Source organism: Saccoglossus kowalevskii, chromosome 2, assembly GCF_978046115.1.
Source record: "Saccoglossus kowalevskii chromosome 2, keSacKowa6.1, whole genome shotgun sequence".
In the NCBI taxonomy this organism is placed as follows: domain Eukaryota; kingdom Metazoa; phylum Hemichordata; class Enteropneusta; family Harrimaniidae; genus Saccoglossus; species Saccoglossus kowalevskii.
Window position 1 is genome coordinate 42,925,080 of NC_140642.1, and position 16,952 is coordinate 42,942,031.

The 16,952-nt window shown below is 36.8% G+C and overlaps 1 protein-coding gene across 1 annotated transcript in view; it reads right to left on the bottom strand.

Moving 5' to 3' along the window:
- Positions 1–663: 663 nt before the first annotated feature.
- The window catches only part of LOC102806918 (uncharacterized), a 37,366-nt gene continuing 21,077 nt past the window's right edge, over positions 664–16,952 (bottom strand). Inside the window, exon 2 of the mRNA XM_085507601.1 lies at positions 664–3,444. Within this exon, the coding sequence (XP_085363727.1) occupies positions 1,592–3,367 (1,776 nt within the window). The 5' untranslated portion in view covers positions 3,368–3,444 and the 3' untranslated portion in view covers positions 664–1,591. The remainder of the gene's footprint in view (positions 3,445–16,952) is intronic.

Consider the following 16,952-nt stretch of genomic DNA (forward strand, 5'->3'; position numbering starts at 1 on the left):
CATTTACAGTCAGGTTTTCAAGTGGTCTTCTCACAAGGAGCTGTAATACGAACATTTACATTCAGGTTTTCAATTGGTCTACTCATAATGAGCTGTAATACGAATATTTAAATGCAGGTTTACAATTGGTCTACTCATAGTGAGCTGTAATACGAACATTTACATGCAGGTTTACAATTGGTCTACTCATAATGAGCTGTAATACGAACATTTACATGCACGTTTACAATTGGTCTACTTATAATGAGCTGTAATACGAACATTTACATGCAGGTTTTCAATTGGACTACTCATAATGAGCTGTAATACGAACATTTACATGCAGGTTTACAATTGGTCTACTCATAATGAGCTGTAATACGAACATTTACATGCAGGTTTACAATTGGTCTACTCATAATGAGCTGTAATACGAACATTTACATGCAGGTTTTCAGTTGGTCACAATGGAAAATGTTTGCGTGTTCCCTAATAACAATTCACAAACTTATCGTATCCATATAGTATGAATTGCCTAGTTACCATCCACCATCCAACCATACCGTTTTCATAGTTATTGGGTTACCAAACAATAGTCGATATTATTAGATCATGAATTGAGAGATTGTTTTATCAACGATTATATATAAATGCTGGTCCCAGACGAAAGTACTGTAATAAGTATTATATATGTGGGAGTGGCAGCTATTTTATTTGCATCAACATATATATTTGCATCATAATTGAGTATATGACGTCACTATGAACAGGCCTAAAGTATAAAACATACAATATTCACTGTGGTCACCATAGCAACTGTGTGATCACAGTACTCTCTCTTAGCAACACTACTATTACTTTTAGCTAAGCTATAGAACTAACTAGACAACTGGGAAATTGACTGTGTCGGATTGATTACAAAGACGACTTTGGTGTCAGTAGTTAATGTAACTACACCGAGTCATACATAGTGCTTATTCAAATACGTATTTAAATAGACAATGACGTCATTATGAAACTCTTAATATCTAAGGAGCTAAGTAGCAATGTATAGGGTGGAAGAAATCACGAAATTATACAATACTGCTACAATATATTAGAATAAACAATTAAGAAAACAATGACAATAAATTCAAGCGATAATTATATAAATACGCACTTAAATAATTGCTCTGTTTGCTAGTATAATACAGTATATGCGGTATAAGTACATGTTTTCGAAAATTAATTGCAATGTTATTTGATACCCAATCCAAGATTTATGACAATTGACTGAGAAATAAATAAATCAGAAGCTCCGTCGCTAGGCGACGAGGCAATCATGCATTATCTCGACCGAGGCATTTCTCCTCCTTATTATAAGGTTAGTATTCTGTGGCTTTCATTTGTGAAAACATTTTGTGTGTTTCTCGTATTCAGTGTTCGACAAATATTATTTACTAGAAATCAGACCACTTACACAATTGTCATTAAACAAATTTAGATAAATTCGGGGTGTTTTTTTCAAATAAATTTACTTGCGAATAGAGGTATGAAAATGTAAAAGCTACTATGTAATATCAACTTATAATTCTGAAAGTGGTGACTTATAACATTGAATACATGTTAAAGTTTAACTCTGCCATTTCTGACTGCTACTCATGTCATTCTCACTCATTCTGCAAGATTCTTCTCGGGCGGATACATTCTGCTTGTAAGTAATCGGTGGCAAAAAGATATCACTATTAGCGTTATTTTCCTTAGGGATCGGGGTTATGAACGTACGATATCGAGATTCACTTTCAAAATCAAATTCTATATGACTGGCGCTTTCAACACTGCTCAATGTATCCTCGCGTGGCGTGATGTCATTGGTCAGGAGAATCCGCTTTTCTAAACGAGGTGCGTGTATTTTGTCTCTTCGTGTGTTAGCGCCAGCCGGTAATGACGTAACAGTGACGTACTCTGATTTGGATTTGTAAAGGTACCCATTGTTTGATGTCGGCTGTTTGTGGCGAGGCATGTTATCTGTGTTTTCAACCTTGACATCTGATTGATTAACTCGCTCAGCCGTAGCATATGATTCATAAACAGAGTGTGACTTTATAGAGGACGAACTTTCTTGGCGAGATATACCCTTGTGCCCACGAGCATCGTCCATACTGCTTGATTTCATTGTTTGAGACAGTTTCGGTGATCTGATTCGTGGTTGATACCCTTCAGCTTGGTATTCCTCTTCCTTACTCCCTTGCTCCACGCCTTCTTCTCGATGTGCCGAATTTAGATCCTCATCTTTAATGACATCCAGGCGATAGTTTTGACAGGCAATTACATTTGGCATACTGTATCTTTTTCTTTGCCTATAGTTTCGAAATGACGGTGAAGTCAAGTTTTGACCAGCGATTACAACACCTCGTTGTCTTTGCAATTCATTGAATTTCTTGGTTAATTCTTCAATACTCAACTCCTTTGTTAATCTTTTGCTTGGAGTGCAGTGAGGATGTTCCATGTACTGGTCGTGGTCGTCTTCATCTACGTCTTCAAAACTTGAATTATAACTTTGATCCGAATCTGAACTCTGTGACGTGGATGTTAACAGTGGATGGCAATATAATTTTCCAATTCTATTTCGGAATACATTCGTAGGTTTTTTTCCTGTCGAGAATGATTCAACTTCGGGTGTTGTACATCCATTTTCTCTGGCCCACTCTTCGGCGTTGAGATTTCTCACCGCGTCTCTTCGATCAACTGCTGCTTTGCCTTCCTGTGCCAGCAAAGCGGCACATTCTAAATAGCCATTTTTTGCTGAAACCATTAATGGCGTCATTCCCTCGTCGTTTTCCTTATCCACTTCCAAACCCAAACGCCTAAATGACTTGGTTACAATTTCGATTGCTTTGTCATTTCCAACTTGTGCGCAATACATCAGTGCTGTATTTCCATTATTATCTTCGATGTTTGGGTCTACATTATTTTGCACCAGAATTTTCACGATATCATTACATCTAAGTTCACAGGCATAACTTAAAGTAGTTCGTCCCATATTGTCACGTAAATTCACATCAGCTCCGCGTTGTAGTAACAACTCAACTGCTTTGATTCGTGCTTTTTCCTCGCGTATTTTACATGCTCGTATAAGCGGTGTTTTACCATGGATATCCAGAGCATTCACGATGTCTCCATCCACGGCGTCCAGAATAAATCGAGCCAAGTGCACTTTACCCTTAGCAATGGCATCATGAATTGCTGCCGCTCCAGATGTTTGCCCCAAGCTACGACGACGCCGATCTGTTATCGAAAGGGCACGTTCATACCACGAGCTTGCATTGGGTGATGCTCCCGACGAATTCATATTACTTGGCATAGTAAATGTTCTGCCAAGTTTAGGTTTTTTCGATGAACTGTCCATGTGTACTCAAAATCAGATCACTAAATACAAGTATCTGTATTGGCAGTGGTATATCTTGAACTTTCAAATCAACAATCCTGAAAATAAGAAATAAAGAGAATGAATGATGTGATGATTGTTCTTTCATCTCGTACATCATTCGAGTAGTGAGTACCAACTGCTGACCTTTTTAGGATACATGCCTGGGGTCCATATATATTTCTTTCATTAATCTGCTAAAAACCTGTATTATATATATAGTTTAATCTTAGTACAATCTCTCACATTTTCATCTTAGTCTAATATCTAATATCTGTCCAATCTCTCACAGCATCCGTGTCTATAGTAATTTCTCACTTCATAATATGTATCTATTCTGTCATATTTTCGTCTTATATCTCGCATCATCACCATCTCTGTATAACCTATCTGTCACTACCTCTGTCCAATCCTTCATATTACTATCTGCGTCTTATCTCTCAAATAATTTTCCGAGTCTAATTTCTCACGTAATTGTCTGCGTCTAATTTCTCTCGTAATTGTCTGTGTCTAATTTCTCACGTAATTGTCCGAGTCTAATTTATCTCGTAATTGTCTGAGTCTAATTGCTGACGTAGTTGTCTGAGTCTAATTTCTCATGTAATTGTCTGAGTCTAATTTCTCAAATAATTGTCTGAGTCTAATTTCTCTCGTAATTGTCTGAGTCTAATTTCTCAAATAATTGTCTGAGTCTAATTTCTCGCGTAATTGTCTGAGTCTAATCTCTCTCGTAATTGTCTGAGTCTAATCTCTCTCGTAATTGTCTGAGTCTAATTTCTCTCGTAATTGTCTGTGTCTAATTTCTCTCGTAATTGTCTGTGTCTAATTTCTCTCGTAATTGTCTGAGTTTAATTTCTCTCGTAATTGTCTGAGTCTAATCTCTCTCGTAATTGTCTGTGTCTAATTTCTCTCGTAATTGTCTGAGTCTAATTTCTCTCGTAATTTTCTGTGTCTAATTTCTCTCGTAATTGTCTAATTTTTCACGTAACTGTCTGAGTCTAATTTCTCAAATAATTTTCCGAGTCTAATTTCTCACTTATTTGTCTGGATTTAAGAAACGGGGCAACCTATATGTCATTACCTTTTTATATCACCTCAACAACTATGATATTTTTTTTTCTAGTTTTTGTCTGAAGGACAATAGTACGGAAATAATTAGTATTACTAGAATATTCTACATTGTCCAAATTACTTACAATAATATCACAATCTATTTTGTAATCAACAAATATACTACGAACTAATGGTTACAATGATAAATTCTACCCCTCCCGCACATTTTTACACTCAACATATCTGACAGGACGTCTTACCAAGTTCATCTCGCGGTCTAAAAGTCTACTACTAAATCATTTCAGTAATTTACTGTCATAGACAGTTAAGCTACATAAAAGAGTAAATCTATTTCCAAACTAAAGAGCACATGTGTAGTCAGAGTGTCACCTTTTATGTGTCATACATTAATATGGCTTTCTTAATGTGATCCAGTTTCACCTCCTCCTACTCATATTTTATATATCACACACTACGTCGCTGAAGGACAAAGTGGCGGTAATCCTATATTGTATACCGATATACATATATATATATATATATGGATTATCTCCAATTCGTGACTGTGTAATGTCGGATTTATTGAACGAATTTAGTGAATTGTATAATATCACACGGTAACGCAGGATTTTATCTGAATCGACAAATGTATGTTCGCGTCCAACTTCTTAAAGCGTTCCATGTTTTATTTTCAGACTGCAACGCAATTCCTTGAACACAGATTACTGACATTTAATCGACATCTATGAACGATTTTACTGATTTTCTATATGTGTTTAATTTCAGTGACATTAGCAATAGCCCCCAACTTTAAATGTAATTCAACCACCTGTATATTGCGACTATAACGCGAAATCTAAGTAACTACCGAGTCATAGCAGAAACATGATATTTATCATATTTAAAAAAGAAACTATTTATATGAAAAAAAAATACACTGAATTCAAAAAACTCAAGTTTGGTCTTATAAATATACTTATACAAATAAATATTCAATTGAAACCAGTCTTAATGAAAACCAAATGAGCGAAACGACTGGATTGGCTAGTCAGGCGCATTCTTATTCCGCCAAGCGAGTTATGTTTTGAAGATCTTTAAAGATGACGTCAAAATTATAAATTGCGTGCAGGAACAATCAGATCGTCAATATCGTGGATATCCATATCGTAAATATACAACGTGTCATATAAAATAGATATGGTACACAGGATAATAACCTTATTTGGAGTAAACCTAACAAAGAGGCATCATGGATTAACAACCACATTTTGTATCCACTCTTCGGATCTTATGCAGAACATTATGGCAGCAACGTAACATTCATATATATTTACATGTTTTAATTTGCTAGTTAAAAATATATTATCCAGAGAAATAACATAAAAACGTATAAAAGAAGAAGCAATTAATAATTAGATAATTTATATATTGGATATATTCACATGAGACTTGGATGATCTGATCTGTCTGTCTGTCTGTCTGTCTGTCTGTCTGTCTGTCTGTCTGTCTGTCTGTCTGTCTGTCTGTCTGTCTGTCTGTCTGTCTGTCTGTCTGTCTGTCTGTCTGTCTGTCTGTGTCTGTCTGTCTGTCTGTCTGTCTGTCTGTCTGTCTGTCTGTCTGTCTGTCTGTCTGTCTGTCTGTCTGTCTGTCTGTGTCTGTCTGTCTGTCTGCCTGTATGTCTGTCTGCAAATGTTGTTTCGTATGAATATATCCACAAATTGCGTCATTTCGCCAAAAATATTCTATATTTCCAATAATTAGCTGTAGTAACTAAGTTAGAATGGCAGCCATTGCTCCGTGTTACCAAATAAACCAAACTGTAATGATCACTCACAATATTGTATAGACTAATCTGAAAAAACAGATGATGCTAGGAGATAATTTCATTCTGATATATATATATATATATAATAGTATAGTAAACATAATTATAATAATTGTATTTATATGCAATAGATACTAGTATGATAATCCCACTGTGCACGTTCATATTTGTATTTCATGGTGATTTGTGTTTCACAAACATTCCATTATCTATGTTTAAAAGCAGCCTATGTTTAAACAAATCAAGGTGAATTTAAGCAGTTGCGTTGTCATCGTCCATCGAGAGTGTATGGCTACGCAGGTACTAGTAGTGGGACATACGTGTACAACTAGAAAGTAATCTACCTACTGACGTAGTCTTTGCTATTCAATCCAAACATACTAAATTATCAGTAGAGTTTTCAGTATTAAAAATATTTACCCTTTGACACAAATTGTGGAAATGAACACAGATTCAATAAATTCTGTGCATGTTTGAGTGTCTAGAGGTTTATTGAATATTCGGTGTATATTCTCAAATTAATTACTACTACTGCTGCAAAGGATGACATTGAATGTGGCCCAAATCAAACGTTTTTAACAAATACAAATCCATCGCGAATGTACGATTTCTTATCGTCCGAAAATTAAATCGATGCATGGCAACTGTTTTGATGCAGACGTTATCCTGCGTTATTGTAGATGTTTTGATGCAGACGTTATCCTGCGTTATTGTAGGTGTTTTGATGCAGACGTTATCCTGCGTTATTGTAGATGTTTTGATGCAGACGTTATCCTGCATTATTGTAGATGTTTTGATGCAGACGTTATCCTGCGTTATTGTAGATGTTTTGATGCAGACGTTACGCTGCGTTATTGTAGATGTTTTGATACAGACGTTATCCTGCGTTATTGTAGATGTTTTGATGCAGACGTTATCCTGCGTTATTGTAGATGTTTTGATACAGACGTTATCCTGCGTTATTGTAGATGTTTTGATGCAGACGTTATCCTGCGTTATTGTAGATGATTTGATGCAGACGTTATCCTGCGTTATTGTAGATGTTTTGATGCAGACGTTATCCTGCGTTATTGTAGATGTTTTGATGCAGACGTTATCCTGCGTTATTGTAGATGTTTTGATGCAGACGTTATCCTGCGTTATTGTAGATGTTTTGATGTAGAAGTTATCCTGCGTTATTGTAGGTGTTTTGATGCAGACGTTATCCTGCGTTATTGTAGATGTTTTGATGCAGACGTTATCCTGCGTTATTGTAGATGTTTTGATGTAGAAGTTATCCTGCGTTATTGTAGGTGTTTTGATGCAGACGTTATCCTGCGTTATTGTAGATGTTTTGATGTAGAAGTTATCCTGCGTTATTGTAGATGTTTTGATGTAGAAGTTATCCTGCGTTATTGTAGGTGTTTTGATGCAGAAGTTATCCTGCGTTATTGTAGATGTTTTGATGCAGACGTTATCCTGCGTTATTGTAGGTGTTTAGATGCAGACGTTATCCTACATTATTGTAGATGTGTTGATGTAGAAGTTATCCTGCGTTATTGTAGATATTTTGATACAGACGTTATCCTGCGTTATTGTAGATGTTTTGATGCAGACGTTATCCTGCGTTATTGTAGGTGTTTTGATGCAGACGTTATCCTGCGTTATTGTAGCTGTTTTGATGTAGAAGTTATCCTGCGTTATTGTAGGTGTTTTGATGCAGACGTTATCCTGCGTTATTGTAGATGTTTTGATGCAGACGTTATCCTGCGTTATTGTAGATGTTTTGATGCAGACGTTATCCTGCGTTATTGTAGCAGTTTTGATGCAGACGTTATTCTGCGTTATTGTAGATGTTTTGATGCAGACGTTATCCTGCGTTATTGTAGGTGTTTTGATGCAGACGTTATCCTGCGTTATTGTAGATGTTTTGATGCAGACGTTATCCTGCGTTATTGTAGGTGTTTTGATGCAGACGTTATCCTGCGTTATTGTAGATGTTTTGATGCAGACGTTATCCTGCGTTATTGTAGATGTTTAGATACAGACGTTATCCTGCGTTATTGTAGATGTTTTGATGCAGACATTATCCTGCGTTATTGTAGATTATTTGATGCAGACGTTATCCTGCGTTATTGTAGATGTTTTGATGCCGACGTTATCCTGCGTTATTGTAGATGTTTTGATGCAGACGTTATCCTGCGTTATTGTAGGTGTTTTGATGCAGACGTTATCCTGCGTTATTGTAGATGTTTTGATGCAGACGTTATCCTGCGTTATTGTAGGTGTTTTGATGCAGACGTTATCCTGCGTTATTGTAGATGTTTTGATGCAGACGTTATCCTGCGTTATTGTAGATGTTTTGATACAGACGTTATCCTGCGTTATTGTAGATGTTTTGATGTAGAAGTTATCCTGCGTTATTGTAGGTGTTTTGATGCAGACGTTATCCTGCGTTATTGTAGATGTTTTGATGCAGACGTTATCCTGCGTTATTGTAGATGTTTTGATGTAGACGTTATCCTGCGTTATTGTAGGTGTTTTGATGCAGACGTTATCCTGCGTTATTGTAGATGTTTTGATGTAGAAGTTATCCTGCGTTATTGTAGATGTTTTGATGTAGAAGTTATCCTGCGTTATTGTAGGTGTTTTGATGCAGAAGTTATCCTGTGTTATTGTAGATGTTTTGATGCAGACGTTATCCTGCGTTATTGTAGGTGTTTAGATGCAGACGTTATCCTACGTTATTGTAGATGTGTTGATGTAGAAGTTATCCTGCGTTATTGTAGATGTTTTGATGCAGACGTTATCCTGCGTTATTGTAGATGTTTTGATACAGACGTTATCCTGCGTTATTGTAGATGTTTTGATGTAGAAGTTATCCTGCGTTATTGTAGGTGTTTTGATGCAGACGTTATCCTGCGTTATTGTAGATGTTTTGATGCAGACGTTATCCTGCGTTATTGTAGATGTTTTGATGTAGAAGTTATCCTGCGTTATTGTAGGTGTTTTGATGCAGACGTTATCCTGCGTTATTGTAGATGTTTTGATGTAGAAGTTATCCTGCGTTATTGTAGATGTTTTGATGTAGAAGTTATCCTGCGTTATTGTAGGTGTTTTGATGCAGAAGTTATCCTGTGTTATTGTAGATGTTTTGATGCAGACGTTATCCTGCGTTATTGTAGGTGTTTAGATGCAGACGTTATCCTACGTTATTGTAGATGTGTTGATGTAGAAGTTATCCTGCGTTATTGTAGATGTTTTGATGCAGACGTTATCCTGCGTTATTGTAGATGTTTTGATGCAGACGTTATCCTGCGTTATTGTAAATGTTTTGATACAGACGTTATCCTGCGTTATTGTAGATGTGTTGATGCAGACGTTATCCTGCGTTATTGTAGATGTTTTGATGCAGACGTTATCCTGCGTTATTGTAGATGTTTTGATACAGACGTTATCCTGCGCTATTGTAGATGTTTTGATGCAGACGTTATCCTGCGTTATTGTAGATGTTTTGATGCAGACGTTATCCTGCATTATTGTAGATGTTTTGATGCAGACGTTATCCTGCATTATTGTAGGTGTTTTGATGCAGACGTTATCCTGCGTTATTGTAGATGTTTTGATGCAGACGTTACGCTGCGTTATTGTAGATGTTTTGATACAGACGTTATCCTGCGTTATTGTAGATGTTTTGATGCAGACGTTATCCTGCGTTATTGTAGGTGTTTTGATGCAGACGTTATCCTGCGTTATTGTAGATGTTTTGATGCAGACGTTATCCTGCGTTATTGTAGCCGTTTTGATGCAGACGTTATCCTGCGTTATTGTAGATGTTTTGATGCAGACGTTATCCTGCGTTATTGTAGGTGTTTTGATGCAGACGTTATCCTGTGTTATTGTAGATGTTTTGATGCAGACGTTATCCTGCGTTATTGTAGACATTTTGATGCAGACGTTATCCTGCGTTATTGTAGATGATTTGATGCAGACGTTATCCTGCGTTATTGTAGATGTTTTGATGCAGACGTTATCCTGCGTTATTGTAGATGTTTTGATGCAGACGTTATCCTGCGTTATTGTAGATGTTTTGATGCAGACGTTATCCTGCGTTATTGTAGGTGTTTTGATGCAGACGTTATCCTGCGTTATTGTACATGTTTTGATGCAGACGTTATCCTGCGTTATTGTAGATGTTTTGATGCAGACGTTATCCTGCGTTATTGTAGATGTTTTGATACAGACGTTATCCTGCGTTATTGTAGATGTTTTGATGTAGAAGTTATCCTGCGTTATTGTAGGTGTTTTGATGCAGACGTTATCCTGCGTTATTGTAGATGTTTTGATGCAGACGTTATCCTGCGTTATTGTAGATGTTTTGATGTAGAAGTTATCCTGTGTTATTGTAGGTGTTTTGATGCAGACGTTATCCTGCGTTATTGTAGATGTTTTGATGTAGAAGTTATCCTGCGTTATTGTAGATGTTTTGATGTAGAAGTTATCCTGCGTTATTGTAGGTGTTTTGATGCAGAAGTTATCCTGCGTTATTGTAGATGTTTTGATGCAGACGTTATCCTGCGTTATTGTAGGTGTTTCGATGCAGACGTTATCCTACGTTATTGTAGATGTGTTGATGTAGAAGTTATCCTGCGTTATTGTAGATATTTTGATACAGACGTTATCCTGCGTTATTGTAGATGTTTTGATGCAGACGTTATCCTGCGTTATTGTAGATGTTTTGATGCAGACGTTATCCTGCGTTATTGTAGATGTTTAGATACAGACGTTATCCTGCGTTATTGTAGATGTTTTGATGCAGACGTTATCCTGCGTTATTGTAGATGATTTGATGCAGACGTTATCCTGCGTTATTGTAAATGTTTTGATGCAGACGTTATCCTGCGTTATTGTAGATGTTTTGATGCAGACGTTATCCTGCGTTATTGTAGGTGTTTTGATGCAGACGTTATCCTGCGTTATTGTAGATGTTTTGATGCAGACGTTATCCTGCGTTATTGTAGGTGTTTTGATGCAGACGTTATCCTGCGTTATTGTAGATGTTTTGATGCAGACGTTATCCTGCGTTATTGTAGATGTTTTGATACAGACGTTATCCTGCGTTATTGTAGATGTTTTGATGTAGAAGTTATCCTGCGTTATTGTAGGTGTTTTGATGCAGACGTTATCCTGCGTTATTGTAGATGTTTTGATGCAGACGTTATCCTGCGTTATTGTAGATGTTTTGATGTAGAAGTTATCCTGCGTTATTGTAGGTGTTTTGATGCAGACGTTATCCTGCGTTATTGTAGATGTTTTGATGTAGAAGTTATCCTGCGTTATTGTAGATGTTTTGATGTAGAAGTTATCCTGCGTTATTGTAGGTGTTTTGATGCAGAAGTTATCCTGCGTTATTGTAGATGTTTTGATGCAGACGTTATCCTGCGTTATTGTAGGTGTTTAGATGCAGACGTTATCCTACGTTATTGTAGATGTGTTGATGTAGAAGTTATCCTGCGTTATTGTAGATATTTTGATACAGACGTTATCCTGCGTTATTGTAGATGTTTTGATACGGACGTTATCCTACGTTATTGTAGATGTTTTGATGCAGACGTTATCCTGCGTTATTGTAGATGTTTTGATGCAGACTTTATCCTGCGTTATTGTAGATGTTTTGATGCAGACGTTATCCTGCGTTATTGTAGATGTTTTGATGCAGACGTTATCCTGCGTTATTGTAGATGTTTTGATGCAGACGTTATCCAACGTTATTGTAGATGTTTTGATGCAGACGTTATCCTGCGTTATTGTAGATGTTTTGATGTAGAAGTTATCCTGCGTTATTGTAGATGCTTTGATACAGACATTATCCTGCGTTATTGTAGATGTTTTGATGCAGACGTTATCCTGCGTTATTGTAGATGTTTTGATGCAGACGTTATCCTGCGTTATTGTAGATGTTTTGATGCAGACGTTATCCAACGTTATTGTAGATGTTTTGATGCAGACGTTATCCTGCGTTATTGTAGATGTTTTGATGTAGAAGTTATCCTGCGTTATTGTAGATGCTTTGATACAGACATTATCCTGCGTTATTGTAGATGTTTTGATGCAGACGTTATCCTGCGTTATTGTAGATGTTTTGATGCAGACGTTATCCAACGTTATTGTAGATGTTTTGATGCAGACGTTATCCTGCGTTATTGTAGATGTTTTGATGTAGAAGTTATCCTGCGTTATTGTAGATGCTTTGATACATACATTATCCTGCGTTATTGTAGATGTTTTGATGCAGACGTTATCCTGCGTTATTGTAGATGTTTTGATGCAGACGTTATCCAACGTTATTGTAGATGTTTTGATGCAGACGTTATCCTGCATTATTGTAGATGTTTTGATGTAGAAGTTATCCTGCGTTATTGTAGATGTTTTGATACAGACATTATCCTGCGTTATTGTAGATGTTTTGATGCAGACGTTATCCTGCGTTATTGTAGGTGTTTTGATGCAGACGTTATCCTGCGTTATTGTAGATGTTTTGATGCAGACGTTATCCTGCGTTATTGTAGGTGTTTTGATGCAGACGTTATCCTGCGTTATTGTAGATGTTTTGATGCAGACGTTATCCTGCGTTATTGTAGATGTTTTGATACAGACGTTATCCTGCGTTATTGTAGATGTTTTGATGTAGAAGTTATCCTGCGTTATTGTAGGTGTTTTGATGCAGACGTTATCCTGCGTTATTGTAGATGTTTTGATGCAGACGTTATCCTGCGTTATTGTAGATGTTTTGATGTAGAAGTTATCCTGCGTTATTGTAGGTGTTTTGATGCAGACGTTATCCTGCGTTATTGTAGATGTTTTGATGTAGAAGTTATCCTGCGTTATTGTAGATATTTTGATGTAGAAGTTATCCTGCGTTATTGTAGGTGTTTTGATGCAGAAGTTATCCTGCGTTATTGTAGATGTTTTGATGCAGACGTTATCCTGCGTTATTGTAGGTGTTTAGATGCAGACGTTATCCTACGTTATTGTAGATGTGTTGATGTAGAAGTTATCCTGCGTTATTGTAGATATTTTGATACAGACGTTATCCTGCGTTATTGTAGGTGTTTTGATGCAGACGTTATCCTGCGTTATTGTAGGTGTTTTGATGCAGACGTTATCCTGCGTTATTGTAGCTGTTTTGATGTAGAAGTTATCCTGCGTTATTGTAGGTGTTTTGATGCAGACGTTATCCTGCGTTATTGTAGATGTTTTGATGCAGACGTTATCCTGCGTTATTGTAGATGTTTTGATGCAGACGTTATCCTGCGTTATTGTAGATGTTGTGATGCAGACGTTATCCTGTGTTATTGTAGATGTTTTGATGCAGACGTTATCCTGCGTTATTGTAGATGTTTTGATGCAGACGTTATCCTGTGTTATTGTAGATGTTTTGATACAGACGTTATCCTGCGTTATTGTAGATGTTTTGATGCAGACGTTATCCTGCGTTATTGTAGATGTTTTGATACAGACGTTATCCTGCGTTATTGTAGATGTTTTGATGCAGACGTTATCCTGCGTTATTGTAGATGTTTTGATGCAGACGTTATCCTGCGTTATTGTAGATGTTTTGATGCAGACGTTATCCTGCGTTATTGTAGATGTTTTGATGCAGACGTTATCCTGCGTTATTTTAGATGTTTTGATGCAGACGTTACGCTGCGTTATTGTAGATGTTTTGATACAGACGTTATCCTGCGTTATTGTAGATGTTTTGATGTAGAAGTTATCCTGCGTTATTGTAGATGCTTTGATACAGACATTATCCTGCGTTATTGTAGATGTTTTGATGCAGACGTTATCCTGCGTTATTGTAGATGTTTTGATGCAGACGTTATCCAACGTTATTGTAGATGTTTTGATGCAGACGTTATCCTGCGTTATTGTAGATGTTTTGATGTAGAAGTTATCCTGCGTTATTGTAGATGTTTTGATACAGACATTATCCTGCGTTATTGTAGATGTTTTGATGCAGACGTTATCCTGCGTTATTGTAGATGTTTTGATACGGACGTTATCCTACGTTATTGTAGATGTTTTGATGCAGACGTTATCCTGCGTTATTGTAGATGTTTTGATGCAGACTTTATCCTGCGTTATTGTAGATGTTTTGATGCAGACGTTATCCTGCGTTATTGTAGATGTTTTGATGCAGACGTTATCCTGCGTTATTGTAGATGTTTTGATGCAGACGTTATCCAACGTTATTGTAGATGTTTTGATGCAGACGTTATCCTGCGTTATTGTAGATGTTTTGATGTAGAAGTTATCCTACGTTATTGTAGATGTTTTGATACAGACATTATCCTGCGTTATTGTAGATGTTTTGATGCAGACGTTATCCTGCGTTATTGTAGATGTTTTGATACGGACGTTATCCTACGTTATTGTAGATGTTTTGATGCAGACGTTATCCTGCGTTATTGTAGATGTTTTGATGCAGACTTTATCCTGCGTTATTGTAGATGTTTTGATGCAGACGTTATCCTGCGTTATTGTAGATGTTTTGATGCAGACGTTATCCTGCGTTATTGTAGATGTTTTGATGCAGACGTTATCCAACGTTATTGTAGATGTTTTGATGCAGACGTTATCCTGCGTTATTGTAGATGTTTTGATGCAGACGTTATCCTGCGTTATTGTAGGTGTTTTGATGCAGACGTTATCCTGCGTTATTGTAGATGTTTTGATGCAGACGTTATCCTGCGTTATTGTAGATGTTTTGATACAGACGTTATCCTGCGTTATTGTAGATGTTTTGATGTAGAAGTTATCCTGCGTTATTGTAGGTGTTTTGATGCAGACGTTATCCTGCGTTATTGTAGATGTTTTGATGCAGACGTTATCCTGCGTTATTGTAGATGTTTTGATGTAGAAGTTATCCTGCGTTATTGTAGGTGTTTTGATGCAGACGTTATCCTGCGTTATTGTAGATGTTTTGATGTAGAAGTTATCCTGCGTTATTGTAGATATTTTGATGTAGAAGTTATCCTGCGTTATTGTAGGTGTTTTGATGCAGAAGTTATCCTGCGTTATTGTAGATGTTTTGATGCAGACGTTATCCTGCGTTATTGTAGGTGTTTAGATGCAGACGTTATCCTACGTTATTGTAGATGTGTTGATGTAGAAGTTATCCTGCGTTATTGTAGATATTTTGATACAGACGTTATCCTGCGTTATTGTAGGTGTTTTGATGCAGACGTTATCCTGCGTTATTGTAGGTGTTTTGATGCAGACGTTATCCTGCGTTATTGTAGCTGTTTTGATGTAGAAGTTATCCTGCATTATTGTAGGTCTTTTGATGCAGACGTTATCCTGCGTTATTGTAGATGTTTTGATGCAGACGTTATCCTGCGTTATTGTAGATGTTTTGATGCAGACGTTATCCTGCGTTATTGTAGATGTTGTGATGCAGACGTTATCCTGTGTTATTGTAGATGTTTTGATGCAGACGTTATCCTGCGTTATTGTAGATGTTTTGATGCAGACGTTATCCTGTGTTATTGTAGATGTTTTGATACAGACGTTATCCTGCGTTATTGTAGATGTTTTGATGCAGACGTTATCCTGCGTTATTGTAGATGTTTTGATACAGACGTTATCCTGCGTTATTGTAGATGTTTTGATGCAGACGTTATCCTGCGTTATTGTAGATGTTTTGATGCAGACGTTATCCTGCGTTATTGTAGATGTTTTGATGCAGACGTTATCCTGCGTTATTGTAGATGTTTTGATGCAGACGTTATCCTGCGTTATTTTAGATGTTTTGATGCAGACGTTACGCTGCGTTATTGTAGATGTTTTGATACAGACGTTATCCTGCGTTATTGTAGATGTTTTGATGTAGAAGTTATCCTGCGTTATTGTAGATGCTTTGATACAGACATTATCCTGCGTTATTGTAGATGTTTTGATGCAGACGTTATCCTGCGTTATTGTAGATGTTTTGATGCAGACGTTATCCAACGTTATTGTAGATGTTTTGATGCAGACGTTATCCTGCGTTATTGTAGATGTTTTGATGTAGAAGTTATCCTGCGTTATTGTAGATGTTTTGATACAGACATTATCCTGCGTTATTGTAGATGTTTTGATGCAGACGTTATCCTGCGTTATTGTAGATGTTTTGATACGGACGTTATCCTACGTTATTGTAGATGTTTTGATGCAGACGTTATCCTGCGTTATTGTAGATGTTTTGATGCAGACTTTATCCTGCGTTATTGTAGATGTTTTGATGCAGACGTTATCCTGCGTTATTGTAGATGTTTTGATGCAGACGTTATCCTGCGTTATTGTAGATGTTTTGATGCAGACGTTATCCAACGTTATTGTAGATGTTTTGATGCAGACGTTATCCTGCGTTATTGTAGATGTTTTGATGTAGAAGTTATCCTGCGTTATTGTAGATGTTTTGATACAGACATTATCCTGCGTTATTGTAGATGTTTTGATGCAGACGTTATCCTGCGTTATTGTAGATGTTTTGATACGGACGTTATCCTACGTTATTGTAGATGTTTTGATGCAGACGTTATCCTGCGTTATTGTAGATGTTTTGATGCAGACTTTATCCTGCGTTATTGTAGATGTTTTGATGCAGACGTTATCCTGCGTTATTGTAGATGTTTTGATGCAGACGTTATCCTGCGTTATTGTAGA